This window comes from Lampetra planeri, chromosome 30, assembly GCF_965212315.1.
Source record: "Lampetra planeri chromosome 30, kcLamPlan1.2.h2, whole genome shotgun sequence".
Lineage (NCBI taxonomy): Eukaryota > Metazoa > Chordata > Hyperoartia > Petromyzontiformes > Petromyzontidae > Lampetra > Lampetra planeri.
Genome location: NC_136136.1, coordinates 12,650,109 through 12,669,585, shown reverse-complemented (window position 1 = coordinate 12,669,585; position 19,477 = coordinate 12,650,109). Strand labels below are relative to the sequence as shown.

At 46.4% G+C, this 19,477-nt stretch overlaps 1 protein-coding gene across 2 annotated transcripts in view; it reads left to right on the top strand.

The window, feature by feature from the left end:
• The window catches only part of INO80 (INO80 complex ATPase subunit), a 96,510-nt gene that overhangs the window by 2,830 nt on the left and 74,203 nt on the right, over nucleotides 1-19,477 (top strand). Inside the window, exons 2-5 of one of the 2 annotated variants that reach the window (XM_078608826.1) lie at nucleotides 1,073-1,136; nucleotides 12,995-13,178; nucleotides 17,144-17,265; nucleotides 19,220-19,381. In XM_078608826.1, coding sequence (XP_078464952.1) covers nucleotides 13,027-13,178; nucleotides 17,144-17,265; nucleotides 19,220-19,381 — 436 coding nt within the window. In that variant the 5' untranslated portion in view covers nucleotides 1,073-1,136; nucleotides 12,995-13,026. The remainder of the gene's footprint in view (nucleotides 1-1,072; nucleotides 1,137-12,994; nucleotides 13,179-17,143; nucleotides 17,266-19,219; nucleotides 19,382-19,477) is intronic. The other variant, XM_078608825.1, reaches the window with a different exon arrangement.

Genomic DNA, 19,477 nt, shown 5'->3' with positions numbered 1-19,477 from the left:
ATTGCGGATAGTGAGGGGAACAGGATAAAATTATTGCTTACAGCTTTCGACATCTAGTTAAGACAGTGTGAGTACAACAGACGCATATCGCATTTGACCAGCGAATGGTTGGTGAACAAACCAGCTACATGGCAAGTTGTCAAAAGTTAATGTTTGGTCGGGTCTGTACCTATGATGCCATGTGAATGCGACGGTGAAGGAATAGATTGTTTGTCTTTGCACCCATTGACTGTAAAGACTGACATTTTAAGATTTTTTTAACTCTGTTAATGGGCATTAATGAGGTTTGGATTGAGTTTCACTCTTCTATAGCTTGTGATTACAATGCACATCTGCATTTTATTTCATACCAATGCATCTCATCATTGCCCATGTTGTCTGAATATATAAATACACACCTTATCTCACTGATTTCTATATCAATAATACATTTTCACGCCATTTTCTCACTTTTCTTTTTTTACTAATTCGATACCTGAAATGTGTCCATATTAAAACTTATCTTCGCTGAATTTATATTCTCTCGTCTCATGGCATTATTGAATTGTATCTGTATTTTTCTTCTCATGTCCCTACATATGTCCTCATAACCAATCTTAGTACTGTATTCCACATATAAACTTAGCTAGCCATGTTTGTTCAGGCCTTGTGGCAGGATTACTTCTGCCACGATTGTGAATGCTATAAGTAAGCTCCTCGATCTTCGTAGTTTATGCATGGTTTATCCTAATTTAAAGCTTTCGTGACTGCAGGAATCCATACTCTTTGGTTCTTTTGATACAGTCACATAGGTATAAAATTAAATAAATCACGACGTTTTGGGCGCAACACAAGCGTCCGTCATCAGGTGGGAAAGCATGGTCTGCTGCTGAGGCAGACTGTTTTAAAAGGTTTGAAATAGGTGTAGCCCAAGGGTCATAAAGAAGTGGCCGGGGCTAGTGATGTCATTGTGAGAAATTAGAATGTAACTGTAAGATAGGAAAGCGGCCTCCTCTACGAGGGCACGGAAGTGGCTATGTTAATGTGAGAGATTAGCATGATGTTAATGTGAGAAATTTGCATGTAACTGTAGAAAGGGAGGAGAGCGGCCTCCTCGACGAGGGAGTGCAACCCAACGGGTGCAATCCAAAGGGCATGTGAGTATGAGAGTGCAATGCAAAGGACATGTGAGCATGAGAGATCTAAGAGAGGCATAGAGAGAGAGAGACAGTCGGAAATAACAGCTGACATAGGCAGGTAGGATTGAAACATCAGTCAGTTAAGACTTTACCTGGTTAATAACGTCCTTCCAATGATTGCTCAGTTTGTACCCATCTTCTCGGTTGAAGTTGTGTCTGTGTTTATATATATGGATGGCTTCATGACTTTACCGAAAGAACCAAAGAGTAGAAATTTCTGAAGGTAGCCGGTAGGTTTGCAGAGTACCTCCATCTTGGAAAAATCTGTTTCGTGTGAGCCCACAGCGTTAAAACAATGATCAGGAACGGCAGAGGTATTGGTCCTACCGTGTTTCAGATCCGCCTTGTGTTCATGAACGTGGTCTCAGGTGTTGGTGTTGGTCGGAGATGCAACGGGCCCTATGGTGTAGTGTTTTTATGAGGGAATTCTTCTGGGCTGGATGGTGGTGGTGGGAGTCAGGCGTTAGATAGGCATCCGTGTGGGTGGCTTTCCTGTAGACCGAATGTCCCAACGAGCCATCAGGTCTCTTCTCAATCAAAACATCCAGGAATGGTAGCTTGCCATCCTTTTCCACTTCCATGGTGAATTTGATAGACGGCTGTATGGAATTGATGTGGTTGAGAAATTGGTTCAGTGCTGGCAGGCCATGTGGCCAGATGACGAACGTGTCATCTACGTATCTCTTCCACAAAGAAGGACATAGGGTAGATGTCTGGATGGCATCTGTCTCAAATTTCTCCATGAAAACATTCGCTACCACTGGCGATAATGGAGAACCCATTGGGGTACCCTCATTATGTTTGTAGAATGTGTCTCTCTCCCTCTATGCCTTGCTTTCCTCAGCAGAAGACCATGCTTTCCCACCTGATGACGGACGCGTGTGTTGCGCCTGAAACATCGTGATTTATTTTATTTCATACCTACGTGACTTTACCGAAAGAACCAAAGATTATGGTTTATCCTCATCTTTAAAATACATTTGATTCATGGCAACTAGTGTTTAATATATCAAAGGATTGTGTCCTGTTTATCTGTTTGTGAGTAAATTCTTCCATCTTTCATCATGTAATATATAAATGAATGCTTAATTTGCCATGGTTAAAATTGTAATTGGTACCTTGAATAAGTTTTCTTGAAGACCAGGAAGCAGGATTGCTTCTGCCACAATCACAAATGCTGGAACTGTTATGCCATCATGTCCTGAGGCTGTGCATACGTTTTAGTTACATCTTTTTATTTGTTTTAAGCACTATTAATCGTTTAACGTGTTTCCACTTAATTCTGGCATGGGTTTTCATGGTAATACTTTTTTGCTCTCGTTAGTTTGCACAGTTCCACCTTGCAATGTCCTTAACTGCCACCACTGCTGTTGTTAAAGAACTGCCTAGCTCAATGGGCCTTACCATCTCTTTATTTATGTATGTTGAACTTCTTTCACACCTTATGTAGCCAACTGTGATAATCTCAGACATAGATGGTTGGCCTTTATCTCTCATCTCGCTGCATCGGTCCCATTTGCCGCCTGCTTTCTGCCGTTGCAACTGCATCTCTCACCCACATTGTCTTAGGCCTCTGTATTTCTTGCCTCCACTCATCTCACTGCATCTTTCACTCTCGTAATGCATCCCTCACTTTCCCAACAGATCTCACTCTTCTAACACCTGTCTTCCTGCTTTTACTTTTTCCAGTCGCATGGTCTCTTCTATTCACCTAATTATACAAAAAATAACCCTTTACTTTTCAGTTTCCAATTCAGATAGTCAGATAACTAATTATTTGTTTGGCATTCAGAGGGCTAGAAAAACAAGCACTTGCTATTTGAAGCACCCTGAGAACGCTTCCTATATAGGCTTGCCAGTATGTAGTGTTTGTGGCATTCACCGTTTTATTTCTTGTCATTTATGCAGCATATATTCTAAACCTTCAGGCTAATATAAATCAAACATACAACCCTTTAACATTCCCACATATAAGTTATTGTATGCTGTCTCTTTAAATCCCAAATTTGCTTACGCAATATTATATCTGAACCGGTATTGGAATTGTCATTAAATATGAAACTGAGGAGACCTATGTGACCAATGTCTTGTGCATTAGCTAAATAAGCTAAATGTGTGCATGGCTCCTCATGTGGAAATGCGACAGAGATATTGAAGAGGGAAAATATAAAACAATTACAATAGCACCGACTGAGTCATATTTAGCTTTTGGAGTCGCTGCAATAGCAAGGGACATGACAAATAAAAGCCACACTTGTTTTGTTGTTGCTAAATTGCCAAATGAACTACTCGACTGGAACCTAAAGAACACGAACAGGGAGGGTCTGAAATGAAACTCAATGCGGAAATGTTTATATTGCGTACAGTATCGCTTCCTCAGTACGTCGCTAAGTATTTTTTTGTGCTCGCATTTTTTACTTAATGGTGCAAATGAATATTTGTATTCATTTTAGCCACGATGATGACTTTGTCAATGCACGGGGCGTGCGCTCATGCCTTGCGCGCGGCAGCCAAATGCATTGTTAACAAAACGCAGCAAGCGTGGGCTGTGCAGCAGCGCTCGCCCTAAGCCTTCTCCTTCCGTCGCTCAGGCCTTGTGGTCTCGCAAGCCTCGTCACGGTCGCCTATTCCCAGTCAGCGGTTGTGGCGCATGCTAAAAAACGCAGTGTGCAAGCACGTTCCTGCAGTGGAGCAGTGTGGGGTCTGATCTGTATCCACCCGGAAGGAATGTCGTGTTGAAACTGCTGCAGGCAAGACTTGGTACAGTGCAAAAAGGCTGCCTGCTGCTCTACCAGTCGTATTGTGCATTGGTTTTCAACTGAAATTAAACCGTGTTTTTTATTTACAGATATAATTATACAAAGGCAGTGTTGCAGTAGGGTTTTTTTCTTCAATTACAGCCTTACATTTTCTCCCAGGTTTAAGTCTTGGAACAGGTTAAACCTCATTTAACAGGATTTGAGCACGGCTGGATCACACTGTTAATGTTTAGCTCCCACATCCACGTTGCATATTTTGCAGAACGTTCAGTAGAGAATTGACTAAAGCATTGCAATGAATAGACGATAAAGATCCAGTGACGATATTCATGACAGTGGGCATTAGGAGTTAATGTCATATCCTAAATTCGATTTTTTTTCCTGCCAATATGACAGGAAATAGGTTTTCACCCGATGAAAAAAATCCATTGAATATATTTCTGGCATCACTAATGCTGCATTACCAAATACATATAAATGCCCGTGCAGAACATATTTTTTTCTGTATATGAACATATAAGCACATTACCAATATAAAACTCTCCACTTTTTATGAATTTGAAAGCTAGATTTCATGACCATCAGTACCAGGCTTGCTTTTGCATTACGCTCAAGGCATGTGCCTCAAAAACATTATTCTGTGAGCAAAAGCAGTGTGTTTTATGTATTATTCTGAAGAGTTTGATAGAATATACTTTAATAATAGAGTGATTGCATTGCTGATATTTAAGCGCATTGCAGAGCTTTTTCCATTGCCAAACCCCTTGTGACGGTGGGACCACTTGGGAGAGAGGCTGATATTCCTCAGGGCTTAGCTTATCCAATGGACTGTGGCATCTTGAGATGTGCACATGGTTGAGTAGTTCTCTGCCTATCTGCTCAATTAGCCTTCAGAGCTAGGCTTGACTGAAGTAACTGTGACATGTGTGTGTTTTATTATCATTAATGATGATGCTGAAACAAACGCATTACCCGTGAAAGAGCCCCTCTGTAGTCTTTCGTGAATGCCCACTATTTGAATCGAGGATGTCAAGAATCCCGGCTTAATACCCCATCACGGACATAGACGTTGACCCTACAAGCCACTGTTTCTCAAACTCCAGTTGTTATAAGCCCCGTGGTGCGGCGATCTGTGGTTAGTAACCATCAGGTACGTGTAACTTGTTGTGGCTTAACTTGCATATGCATAGCAAAGGTCAGTAAACCTACAGTGGTTTGAGAAAGACCACTTTAATCACCCACCTCTGCCTACAAAGGCATGGGTTCAACATTCTAACCCAATAGACACAAGGGCTCAATATCTTTATCCGATATATGCATGGGCTCAACATCTGCTATTTGCAGACAGATAATTGCACTTCTGTATTGGTATCTCGGCCTCGCCGTACGCTGCGTTGCACCGCTAGTCGAGTAGATAACCATGTGTTCAATAAACCCTCGGAGCCAGGATGACCGTCCAACTCCGATCGTCATTTATTGATTGTAACAGGTAAAACTGGTGAGAAAACACAGATACAGCATCTGTTATAATTCGGAAACACCCACACAATGAACACCACAGCATCAGAACATTGTCTCAGATAACAATAGATCCTGGAAGGACCAGGCCCCCACATTACCCCTGAACAACTAGACAAAGGCACAAGCTGGTGCGTTGCATACAGGCACATAGTGTGAATACACTGCACCCCAAATGTACAGCATTACACTTAACACTAAACTGTGGATGAGATACTTCGTCATCACTCTCAGGATCGCAACATAGGCACAAGTCTGACTCGACCTACTAAATCACAAGTAACATCCACAATAAGGAAAGTCACAGGCTTTGTTACTAACTAGGCCTCGTATTTACTACAACAACTTAACGGCACCATAAAGGCATTTACATTGCTATAACGGTCATTCCAACATTACAACAGCATTTCCAATATTATAGGAATATAAACAACTTACAGATAATGCTTCTTAAGCTCCCACAATGGACAAGTGCGGCTGTGGTCTCACTGAGATGCGATGCGTGCCGCCATCTTGACTTATCTGTGTAATGGCTGACGCCCGTGTGGTACAGTGGAAATCTAACATCGTCACTTCCTGGTCACGTGACCAACATTAGCATCAAAAAACAGGAACTTCCTGTGAACGTACGCTCCCCATCTGCCGTGAGGCAAGACAATTGGTAACATGCCATATTGCATTAGAAAATGTTAAACATGTTTGGCAGACTCACAGATTTGGATCAGAATATCTAATTTTACTTCTCTAATTAGGTGCATTGTATTGCAAAGTTATCATTGTCAGTAGGAATCCCACCTACACAGCTCATGTGTAATGTATGTGGCATATAGCTGTGGCTTTGACAAGTGTGTTTGTCTGGTGATTTAGTTAATTTTCTTTTCCTCCAGTAATGCGCTTAAAGAAGATATTAAAAAAATATGCGTTTTCTAGTTTGTGTTCTTTTTTAAATTTACGTGCCTATTTTCACCATGTCATTATGGAAATGCAGATCTTAATGAAGGAGATGCTGAATTTTGCCAGCTGTCTCACGGATAAACTAAGGGTTTGGCTTGAGGTTAATGTTTGTGCAACAGTAACTGGGTGTGAATGAGAGTGAGTGCTCGGCCTAGAGCCAAACAAGACATGGCATATAAGTGTAATAAAAGACTCCGTCAGGCACTGCTGGTCTCCGCTTGTCTTTTATTTAGGTTCTTCTCCGCACCCCCCACTGGCCTCTTCCACGGACCAGCGTCGTCTCGCGCGCGCCCCGCGCACGCGCTTCCTCCTCAGCTCCTCCACTCGTCCTCACACCCCGCTGGTCCTGACAAGGGACCAGCGTCTCCTCTCGCGTGCCCCGCACGCTCCTCCCGCGTGCCACGCGCGCTTCTCCCGCGTGCCCCGCGCGCTCCTCTCGCGTGCCCCGCGCGCTCCTCTCGCGTGCCCCGCGCGCTCCTCTCGCGTGCCCCGCGCGCTCCTCCCACGTGCCACACACGCTCCTCTCGTGTGCCACGCATGCTCCTCTCGCGTGCCCCGCACGCTCCTCCGTCCGCTCCTTCGCCCACTCCGCACACCGCTGGCCGACGGTGTGCCGAAGCCCCATCAGCCACGTGGCTGATGGCGCGGCGGCCACCCAACGTGGTCCCGCTTATTCACTCCATCAACTGGCCTCGATCTCTTCCGGGCTCCCCTCTATAACCTCTCTCCCACGTGACCCTGACTCCTCCCTTCCGGATCGTCAGATCCGGCCTTCCCATACTGCCCTGCTGGCTCCACCTCCATTCACCTCGCTTCCCATTGGAGCTGAGGTGAACGGCGGCCCCTCTCACACGCCCCCCATACCGGGCTCCGCCCCCAATACCCCGGGTCGTGTGATTGGGCCAGAGTCCAGCAGCAACCCCATTTACGCTCGCATTACATGACCCACCCCCCCCTGATGAAAAATCCAGCCGTCCCGGCTGCAATAGGATAAAATAATGCAAGCGACGGCATCACAATCAGGAATCACCCCAGACACAACGAAGAGTACAACGACAAACACAATTAACGAAAGGGAAGGGATCTGGATCCGGTACGGAACACCGGTCCGTCTTCCGTCCAACAAGCAAGAAGAATTAAGGAACGGAAAGCAATACACAACAACGGTAACTGACACGCAAGAACGGCCGACGGGCATAAACCAGGAATGCGGTGTCTTAGAGCGTGTCCGTGTTGCTGTTCTATCCGCCTGGCTCAAGTCCAACTTCAGAGAGCAACTGGTAGAGCAGGAGTGACGAACAGGCGCTCCACTCCCCCTTCAAGTCCACATCCGGTTAGCACAACCGGTAACACCCATACAACCAAAATTTAGGGTCCCCTCCGAATTGACCAATTTCCGAACAGGTACGCACAACTAATAACAATCCCGAACCCAATGGTCAAAACAATGCACCGCACTCCGTATCCGTACAGAAAGTCTATACAGTACATGCAGTCAGCATATCGCGATTACAAGCAGCAAAAAAAAAATCATCAAAATAACCACGTCGCACACGGCAACCCACGGGATGGTAACAGCAACAGCGCGGGACACTCGACGCAACCGAATTAATAATTAACCTCGCCATCAAGATAACATCCCCATGCCGCAATGCATAACCACTATTTGACACAGAGCAACACAAACAGACAGCCCGTCCATCCTCACACACACACACCCCGACCCGCGCTCCGCACGCTCGAGACATACAAACAATCGCACCCCGGCACAAGCAAGATGGGTGAGGTGTGTGTTAGGGCCGGGTGCATATTGTCACGACTCGCCCGGGGCTGCAGCGAGCAGAGGACGGCAGGGTGGTGACTTGAGACGCCTCGAAGAACTCGGACGGTGAGCGCGGCGTCCTCTAGCGACTGCTCCGGTGTCTCGCACACGAGCCAGGACGGAGGTACTCCCGCCCCGGCAGCAGCAGCGTCGGCGCCCTCTCCTTGCGGCTCCTTCCCGCAAAACAGCTGCTCAGCAGCAGGATGCACACCACGCGGCGCCTCCGAGATGGCAGCGCATGGCCGCCTCTTCGCCCCGATGTTCAAGATGGCGGCGGCTTCCCGCCGCGGTGGCGACAAGATGGCGGCTTCCCGCCATTCGTCCGAGACCACACCCAAGATGGCGGCGTCCTGCCGCGTGTCGGAGAGGGTCGGAAGCATCGCAGAGGCCCCAATGGTGGACGGCTTGGCCCCACCCGAAGGCTCCCCGCTCGAAGGCCCGCCCCGTGGCCGATCCGGCATCGTCGCTGGCGCCACCAGAATGACAAAATCCAGCAGAACGGCCTGCAACGAATCAAGCTGGACTGCCACGTGTCGCTAGCCGTCCTCGGTGCCCCCCCCCTACCATGGTCGGGACCCCCACCGCCGGTGGAAGGTCCTCTTCATCTTCTGAAGATGGTGCAGGTATATTCTTTTTCTTGAGATGTTTCGACATCTCGTTCCACTTCTGACTCCAGTGTAATAAAAGACTCCGTCAGGCACTGCTGGTCTCCGCTTGTCTTTTATTTAGGTTCTTCTCCGCACCCCCCACTGGCCTCTTCCACGGACCAGCGTCGTCTCGCGCGCCCCGCGCACGCGCTTCTTCCTCAGCTCCTCCACTCATCCTCACACCCCGCTGGTCCTGACAAGGGACCAGCGTCTCCTCTCGCGTGCCTCGCACGCTCCTCTCGCGTGCCCCGCACGCTCCTCCGTCCGCTCCTCCGTCCGCTCCTTGGCTGATGGCGCGGCGGCCACCCAACGTGGTCCCGCTTCTTCACTCCATCAACTGGCCTCGATCTCTTCCGGGCTCCCCTCTATAACCTCTCTCCCACGTGACCGTGACTCCTCCCTTCCGGATCGTCAGATCCGGCCTTCTCATACTGCCCTGCTGGCTCCACCTCCATTCACCTCGCTTCCCATTGGAGCCGAGGTGAACGGCGGCCCCTCTCACACGCCCCCCATACCGGGCTCCGCCCCCAATACCTTGGGTCGTGTGATTGGGCCAGAGTCCAGCAGCAACCCCATTTACCCTCGCATTACATAAGTTGTGGTGGTGGTGCTTTTTGTGCCGTGTCTTGAGTGGCTCTGTATGTTTACATTGGCATTAAGTGAGGATGACATATTTTTTTCACCGACTGATAAAGTGGGGAGGAGCGGTGGCACAGATATTACGCACTTGTAGTCTGAACCAGGATGCCAGAGTTCGAATTCCGGCCACGGCTATCATGAGTGGCGAGCGATTACTGAATCATTCCCGGGTTCCGCACTTTTACCATTCATCCACTGACTTGCGTGGCAAAGTGCGGCCAACATCCTCCACCACCGGCACTGCCCTGGAAGATCTTCGTCCAGCAAGTGCCTTGACCAAGGGCCGTGCGCTATCATTGTTATGTATACAACGGCACAGTAGCAATAGTGAAAGTCGATGGGGCCAAACTCTGGGCTGCATGCTGGATGGTTCAGTTCCTCTAAAGGCACACTTCTGTGATAGCAGCCTGGACAAATTGTGGCATGTGAACTGGAGCGTTGTTGTGAAGGAGGAACTCCACACTCGTAAAAAACAAATGGTGGCCGAGCTGGTAGCTGGAGCCAGAATGGACTGAAACTTTGTAGACATTAAGAGCAGATGTTTTGCAACCTGCTTATCTACATAGCTTCCCCACTGTTCCTTGCTTGGGTAGATGATGGCTTTCATGTAATTCCCACATGATCTAAAATTCTAGTCTGTGAATTTGTGTCCAACTGCAATAACTTTGGATTTTACCTTTGATCCCTGGATAATGTTTTACTTTTTGTTGGTGATGTTTATGGTAATTTATGTAGATACCAAAACCTTTGTACATTCGTTTCCCCCAACACCATTTGTAAAATAATAATAATGTTGTGAAGTGGAGCTTACCTGTTATCATTCGTGGAACACCTAACTTGGACCAGACTATGAGTAGAACTCCTCTTGTAAGGCATTGATTTATTGATGCTGTACTGGCATCATCTCAGACACATGTATATTCTACCTGCTAGATGCCTGGCATTGTGCTTTCTACCCAAGGTAATCTTTTCAATCCCATTACGTGAAGTAGGCTCTGCTATGAGTCATGACTCATCCGGCCTCTAATGTGAATCATTTCAGTATTCACCCTTTCTCATTGTGAGATGTCTATATTGTTGCAGGGTGGGCCCCGTTCACCGCTGAATCGCAGAACGTGCAAGCAGTTGGCGTTATTCTAGAGAGGCGTAGCACCTTTGTTTTTTAAAGACATTGTACTCACCGCAGAGAACTGTAGCGACATGACCGCACTCCATGATAGCTGATGCCAAACTCTGCCACACATGACCTTGTGGGAGCCTCGGTACTGATTAAGTTATTTTATTGGAACGGATTCGGAAGAAAAACTTATGACGTACACATGTCATTGGAAAGGGAAATGGTCAAGATGGTATCCTGATTAGACCTCCCTTTATCCACCAGTGGATTGACAAAGGGCTGTAAGTTTACTTATTAAAACAATCTTGATAATCATATGGGAACCTTCATCATAAGGTGACTACCATCACGTGTAAACAGTCTGGCCTTAGGCTGACAAAGAATGGCCATAACTTGTATTTAGCATCAGCCCTGAGCTCTCATTCATCTCCCTTGTAATCTGATCTCTGCAGTCTCCCCTACCTATTTCTGACCAACATCTCCTGTGTCTGCCACTTGTCCTATCTACTCCATTGACCCATGCACATGCCTTTGTCATCTCTTGACTCCCCAAATATCTCACCCCAAACTCCAAATTGAGAAGACCGGACCTCTTACCTACTACAGATGTGGCGGCATCGCCACAATCCCCAGGTCCCTCCACTAGTTGTCATTCATCTTTAATAAAAAAAAACTTTCTTAAATATCCTCAAAGAATGTTCCTGCCTACATCTCAATCTACTCCCCTCCATCTGCCCTTTGCTCCAGCAATCAAAGCCTTTAGCCAATCTTTACTCAAAGGGAGGTCGTTCCTTCTCTGCTGCTTCCATTGTCTGGAATTTCCTCCCACTGGCCCTCCGCATTTCTGACTCCCTGCCTCTTTTCAAGTTCTGGCTGAAGACCTTCCTCTCTGCTTTGCTCTCTGAAATATCTTCAGGCACACGTGAATGTAACAATGATATGCAATAATTTTTTGTTGGTGCACGTGTCCTGTTATTTTGAAAAGCAGGCACTAAAATGCAACATAGTTTTGTCCTAGTATTGTTACGGCTGATTGAGATAAATCAGTATTCATAGTGTCGACTGTAGAGGGGCGCAAATTGTTCGTTCGGTGTAAGTGTAACCTTTATTTCGTTTCCACATTAATAAAATGTTTCCTGTATATATGTGCTCTGTCATATATTCCAAGTTGATATAACGACACAACTAAATGCAACAGCACTTGCTGTGTTGTATGATATAAAAACCTGCTTTTGATGTTGGATCTATGTTTTTCAAGTGTTCATTTGCTTTTTGAAAGGGAGCAGTGGAATTCCGTGTCCACTATAATAAATAATCATGCAGTAGCCACAGCAGCAGTGGCTTGGGCTATTTGCAGTCCCTGTTGTGCGTGCCCAGACAAACTTACACCGCTGCGCTCACCTAATCCCAAGTGCAGGTATCTACTCCAGCTGAGGTATGGTAGTCTTGCGGACAGCTGGGTTGTGTCCTTCTCATTAGCAATATGTGATAAGACCACGTGCAAGAAATGATTTTGCCTTGATTAAACTAGGGTTTGTTCTTTTAAAGGCAAACAAGCGTGAACCATGTGCCCATGTCTACAGATAAAGGATGTCTTGAAGTTGTGATAAGGTAGAACCTGAGAGGATTTCAGGCAAAGGCTTGCTAGGCATTGTTGGGTTGCTGGCTTGTATGAGCGGCTGCCTTGCTGTTGAATTGTTCCAAAGAGAAAAATGCTTTCCGCTCTGTCCGGGAATGGAAGAACACACTTGGTTTAATTGGAGAACGATAATGTAAATTTAAAACACTCTTCTCATGAAGAAGACTGGCAAGGTTTGCAAAAATGCACATTCACGCTGTCCCGCAGTGTTGAACATTGCTATTAATAGCATTAACTCACTGCACACACAACACTCACACCACCTTCTCTGAAATTATTAGCATTATATTATTCGTAAGCTTTTCTAATAAAAAAAATCCAAATGATGACCAATTCTCTTGTGTATTTCTTAGTTACCTCTGTGCAATACCCATCCTGGTATTGCTTGATATCTTCATTTCAGGAGGCCGAACTGAACAATTCCATTGCTGTATATCGAGTAATGAAATTTGAGAGGAATGCTAATTCCTCTGCAGTTCTCGTGAATTAGTATTATTTATCGAGTGAACGGGTTTGTAAGTAAACCCTGACTTGCGATGAATGCAGTTCGTGGGTTTACACGGCCACAGATGATTGTGGTTCTGCGCAATACAGAATAAAAATATTTATTTGCACTTGAGGAATCCAATTAGCTATAAAGCTCTTTTCCACAGACGTCTAGCCACTATGACAGCGAAAGCACTCGGTCGCCTCTCCTCCTCTCCTCGTGGCCATTGTGCAGGCTCCCCGTTGGCTGCAAGCCGCTAGGTTCCCATGGCCACGGAGGCCGGAGCAGACGCAGCACCCGGGGGCGGCCCACCGGCCCTCGCCAGCCCCCTGCAGCTCCAGCACCTGGAGCGCTGTCTGCGCCTGGAGCCCTTTCTGCACCAGGTGTCAGCCGTGCTCAACCGCACTTTCCCCGTCAGGTGAGGAAACACGCTCTCTCACAGGGGGGCGTCGAACTTCAAAATAGCTCGCCTGACGCCCGAAGCGGCAATTTAACTACCATATTCTTGGGTTTCTCGGTAAAGTCACGTAGATAGGTTAAAAGAAAATAACAAAAATAACTAAAAACTACGACGTTTCGATCGCAACACAAGCGGTCGTAGTTTTTGGTTAATTTTTGTTATTTTCTTTGAACCTATCTACGTGACTTTACCGAAAGACCCAAGAATATGAATTCTTGCAGTCACGAAAGCTTTAAGTCAAAATTTAACCACTGTTCGCTCATGGCAGGTGTGATGCCTAAAAGTGTACCAGTAATCGTGCTCCATCTGCTAACTGAGCTATTCAGTGCAATGTGTTTCACGTGTGAGGGGGTGAAGTGGGAAATAAATAGTTTAAAGGTGCATAAACACCTTGGAGATGCTGTTTTTGAGGTAGACACTGCAAGGGGATGTTCATGTTAATTCGAATAATGTGTGCAGCACGGTTAAGCGGGTAAGCCAGAAGGTGTGTGGCTCTTGTTAGTCATAAGCTTTGCCGGTGTACGAGCTTTGTGCAAGTTGGTGTGTGCAAAACCTTATCAGTGCTTGTATGGGTAATTAATCGGTGCTAAAATATCGCTGCTGATTGCGCAAACATTTGTTTAGATCTCTATTCGGTGCTTTGTAAGAACATGGGGTGTTTGTTCTTGTGCTGTCTTCATTTTTTTTTCAATACGGGTAGTCCCCCGACTTACGAACGGGTTTGGTTCCGAAGACCCGTTCGTGTCGAACAGATCACAAGTTGGAACACATTAATGTACTGTATTTAAATGCCCATACAGTCAGTGTTATAACACGTGTTACGGTTCAACAAAAAAGGGAAGCTTTGTTAAACTCATAAATAATAAATATTGCATAGTCAATAAACGTAATATTAAGTAACATGCAAAGAAAAAAAAAGCAGTTTTTTTCCCACTTACATTGAGTCCTGATGCTTGGCTTGCTTTTCGGGTTGGTAGCACAGCGCATTAACCATTGCACTTCCGTTCCCCACACAAACACACGGGGGCGAGCGCACGTATGCACACACGCGCGCACAGATACGCACACTCACTTTCACACACGCACAACAACCGCCATTCGCCACTAAGTGGAGGTGACGTCACCACGACGCTTGTGCCAGGCCATGTGCACCTTGAGGCCACGTGAAGTGTCGAACGCCCGCTGGCAGGAGGTCACGGGGCAGACCCAGGTGCCACGGGTCGACTGACCGAGATGACCGAGATGACTGGCTGATGCACCACCTGTGCCCCCTACTGTACCAACTTGCTGTGCTTTAGCCACCCGGCGCTCCGCTCGTTGTTGTGAGCGTTGCTCCTCCGCCCTCCGTTGTTGTTGGAGGGCGACTGCCTCCAACTGCCCAGTAGCGTCCTTCACGAGCCTCCTCCACTGAGGCCGATCTTGACACCGCTGGTACCAGTCATCGGCAAGTCCACTCAGCTCCACGTCCTCCTGTACCACATCACTCCATCTCTTCTCTAGCCCGTGCCGCACCTGTTTAGCCCCCTCGATCCGGCCGAACAAAAGCTGTTTAGGCATGCGGTGGCTGGGCATGCGGGCTACATGACCCAGCCAACGCAGCCTTGCCTGCCGGAGGAGCTCACTGATGGGACTTTGCCCAGATCTTTCAAGGACTTGTGAGCTCCTCACACAATCCAGCCTGGTTAAACCCAGGATGGATCGTAGGCAGGCCAGCCTAAATGTTTCTCACACACACTCAATTTCACACACGTGCGCACTCACACAAACACAGCGGGATGCTGAGACTCGTTACATAACGCGGACGATCGCTTCGCTGAACAAAATTGTTCTGCTGTTCGGTTCACAAATGCGAGCTGGTGTTCGCACATTGTATGGTTAATATTTTATGGACGCTCATTCGAAAGCGCGGTTGTTTGTAAGTCGGGCGTTCGTAACTTGGGGACTTTCTGTGTTCCAATTTAGGGTGACCTGCTTACGATCCTTCATGTGGCCCTGTTATATGATAAAGCTCAATGAAGTGAAATGTTGGAGATTGGCCAATTACAACCAAGTCGCATGAAGTTATTTCTACTTTTCTGGTTGTTAAGTTATAACATATTTACTCTACATAATTGTCCATTTTTAACCAGGTGATAACTCGTTAATATGATTGTCTCCTTTAGAAGACATTTTCTACTTTCTTGCTCTGTGCATGTTTATTTCTTGCCTCGTTCTTTTTACAATCTGTGCGTAATTGTTTGAGTGTGGCTTTGAGTGACGCAGAGTGGTGCACTCTGGAGAATGATGGCGCATGCACATGTTAAGTCTTGGCAGTGTTCATGATGCTTTTTCATGCCTAATAATCTCTTCACCCGGAGACCCACTTGTGCAGAGTTGACCACTTCTGCTTGAGCACACATTTTCTCCTTCAACTTCAATCGGTAAACTTTATATTTACTGTTGCACTCGGCTCTGTGAAAATGCAGTGCGATGCTCACTTTTCTACAGTGTTTGAATCCAAAGGCTCAGGTCTCTTATGTTTAAGGTGACTTATTTTAATGGACATTTTTTTCCATTTGAGCCATGTGCTTTTTCAGAATTGTGGAGCTCTGATGGGTTTTGTTTGAGAAGATCTAGTTTGGTTTCCATAGCTGTTGTCATCACTATTGCCAACGTGTGATGAACACTTTGCACGCTTGAGACTCATAATAGCCTGTAATGATCTGAAATGTATACTGCATTACTGTACATTGCGTAATCTTTAAAATGCACCTCACTAATTGGGTAGTTCCACAAGCAAGATAACGAATTAAACTATAAAATAAACTATTTTTATTGTACCAGGTAAGTCAACTTGGTCACAAATGATAGCTCATTGAAGTAGCTTGTGGATATTTATAGCAGCCAAATACTCTAAATTCATGTTTCGAAATGTGAAGGGAAAAACCAGAGGACCCGGTGAAAAATCCACGCAACCATGGCGAGATAATACAAACTCCAAATATATAGGCGTCAGGGTTGGGATCAAACCCACGACCTGTATACCGGGCGAGGCAGTTAACATCTTGCCAGCATGGGTCTTACATTACGTTACGGCATGGAGGCCATTCCAGATGAATGGTAATAGAAGAGAAATGTATTAAAATATGGGAAAATAAGGCAGATACTTCTTTGAGTAGAGACGGTGGGAAAGGGAGCATAAGGAAATTGGGTCACAGAGGTGAGTGAATTCAGCCACAACGTGTTTTGAAAATTGACAGATTTTGTCGTTGACACACAGGTGAGCTCCAAGGTGCTTTCGTGGCTCAAGGATTGCTATGATGTTCCCTTGTTGGGGAGTCTGAGAGAGGGGAGCCTTGAAATTTAGACAGTGGTGGCTGACACTCAGGAGGATGAGTTCCTCTCCTGCTTGTGGATTTGAGTCTGGGTCTGTGCAATCCAAATTATATCAATTACCTCCTTAACAAATGTTGAACATTTTTTAGGGAGTGTTTTTCAGAATAGGTTATATATAATCCACATCTATATACTTTGCAACATTGCCATTTAGTTATGACAGTGCACGGTTGTTTATTTTCATGAATAATGTCATAGGATCTATAAAGCCAAGCGTTCAATAGCTAATTCGTTTGGTGATTCCTCAGTCTAAATATACCTGAATAACAATTGAATGAAACTTTTTAAATATCCATTGATCATTTATAATATAAGGTAATAACATTGTTGAATTATTCTACAATGCATCAACAGCTTTATAAACATTCTTGAGAAACCTGGATATCGGGAATGACACTTTTGCCGGTTTTGTACCGATGATGCGGCTCAAGTTCCTGTGCGCTTGACTCTAAAATCTATCTCACTATAAGAGGGTGGACGTCGTTCTAACACCCCTCCCTTCCCCCCCACTGTGTGTGTGTGGGTTTGTGCATGCATGTGTTTGGCAGTGATGATGACAGCAATGAGAGTGGCGAAGACTCAAAGGCGGGGCTTGCGGAGCGCCTGCTGCACATCAAGCGGGAGGCAAGCCCCGAGGCTGAGGATGCACGACCGTCCGTCAGGATCACAGGTGCCCCTTCCTCGGTCCGCCCTCCAGCAGTATTCGGTGTTGGTGGGGCCCTCGGCTGCTCGATCTGGCCGAGGGAGAGAAGGCGTTGGCGAGGTGTAGTGGCCTCGTTGGCTTTGGCTGTGATGACATCATTCTTTGACAAAGCTTGGGTGCCTCTTGGTGGCTCGACGTGTTTATATGAATCTCACGTCGTAGCTCGGGTGGAACGATGATGGGACCTTGCTGGGGTATCGCTGGGGTCTCCCTGGGGTCCAATTGGAATCCAGCTGGGCCCAGTTCAGTTCAACCAAATGGGGCTGGCCCTTCCCGTGTGCCTACTACCTTATGCCTTCCATTTCTATGTTCCCTCTTTACTTTAAACGCACGTACCTCCTCTTGCTAGTAAAGCAACACTTTTCAGTGAAAGAGCAAGGCTGTGATGATGATCAGTGATGTTAGTTGCCAGCTAAGATGTGCAGCATGTATTGCAAGGGGTGTGCTCAGCACTAAGGATTGGCCTGGTTCGGCCATCATAGGTCTGCTTACAAAGTCAGACAAACTGGGTCACAGCACCAGCACTGCATGAGTTACGGTGAGGTTCAAGATCTCAGCAACCGTGATAATTTACGACGTCAATGTACCATTGCATCACATTGGTTTTTCACATCAATTGATTCAAGTGCAAGTCTGAGGGCACTTTTTCTGGATGAGCATTTAACGAACCGCTGCATTGAGCCATGCACACAAACTGAAAGGGTACAATAATAATAGGGTTTTCCCCCTTGTTTCTGGCAACAAAACTGAAACCTTTTTACAAGGATTAATGTCTGCATTAACCACAATACTTGCAGTCAAAATGCAAACAAAAAACATACTATAATAATATATGCATTGTCCTTGAAACTGATTGGTCCACACCAAGGGACGGCTTTCTTTTGAGCCTCGACCTAATTGGTGCTCGACCAGAGGACGCCAAAAGGCGTACAGCTCAAAGACAATGCACTATCAAAGTAATGAGGGCTCTGGGTCAGCATCTACATCATTAGACCTCATTTGCCAGTACCATTGCATTTCACCAGAGGACATCGGCACTTTACGAGACATCCTACAATTAAAAGAGTGCTTGATTTTTTTTATGTGCAGGTCCGCTCGACCGCACAGTTATTTTCTCCTTGGCTTATTCAAGACACATAGACTCAATAAAGCCGTTGTGCGATCCTCCATGCTCGTAATCACAGTCGCTAAACCTCGTCCTTTTTTTACATAATTTGAAGCACAGTACTACCGCTCTCCCAGAGTTCCAGTTCCACTGCTTAGAAACTCGCTCCTACAGGAGTGTCACGCGTTAAGCGAAACACACCTGTACCTGTCTTCACCAACTGGAGCCATTTTTACATTGATGTCATCAATGTACCTCGAGGAAAAAATGCACATGAGTCTAATTATATGGTTTAGGGTGGCAGGGTGGCACAGTGGTAACACTTGCGCCTCGCGGCAACAAGGGTCTGGGTTTGATTCTCGACTTGGGCGCCTTTCCCTGTGGATTTTGTATGTTATCTCCCTGTTCTGCATGGGGTTTCATCTGGGTTCTCTGGCTTCCTCTCATAGCTGAAAACAACACACAATGTAACTGGTATTGACCTAAACATCCCAATACAAAAAAATAGCGAGAAATTACCAAACTGGGATTACACAAAGCAACATCACCCCCTACTGCAAAAACTTGGCAGGACTCTCCTTAACATGTTTTCTGAAGGCTTGGTGCGGCTTTCCTTGATAAACAAGCGAAATATCTAACGATATCACACCACGTCTTATAGCATGCACCTTCCGGCAGTGGTTGCACGACGACGCAAGACTTTACCAATTGCTCCGGTTAATGTGCCGATGATGACGCTGCGTCGGTTGCCGCGTGTGAAGCCGTTTGCTGTGGCGGGTGGAATGAAAGGGCGGGTGCTGTTTGTTTGCGCATCAGGGAGCATGGCTCGCCGAGCAGCTGCCTTGAAAGTGGAGGAGGCCGGGGCCTTGACGCGGCTCGGCTGCATCAAGCAGGAGGAGGAGGGCGGCGACCGCCACGGCAAGAGGGTGGCGGACAAGTTCCACTACGCACAGCCGGCCAATGGCTTCCTGTCAGCAGGTAGGGAGTCCTCACCACGTTCCTAGTTGACGTTTCATTAATTGAGAAATACCAATTTGTAACGCGCACACAATGAACTTTTAAAGGACATTCAGC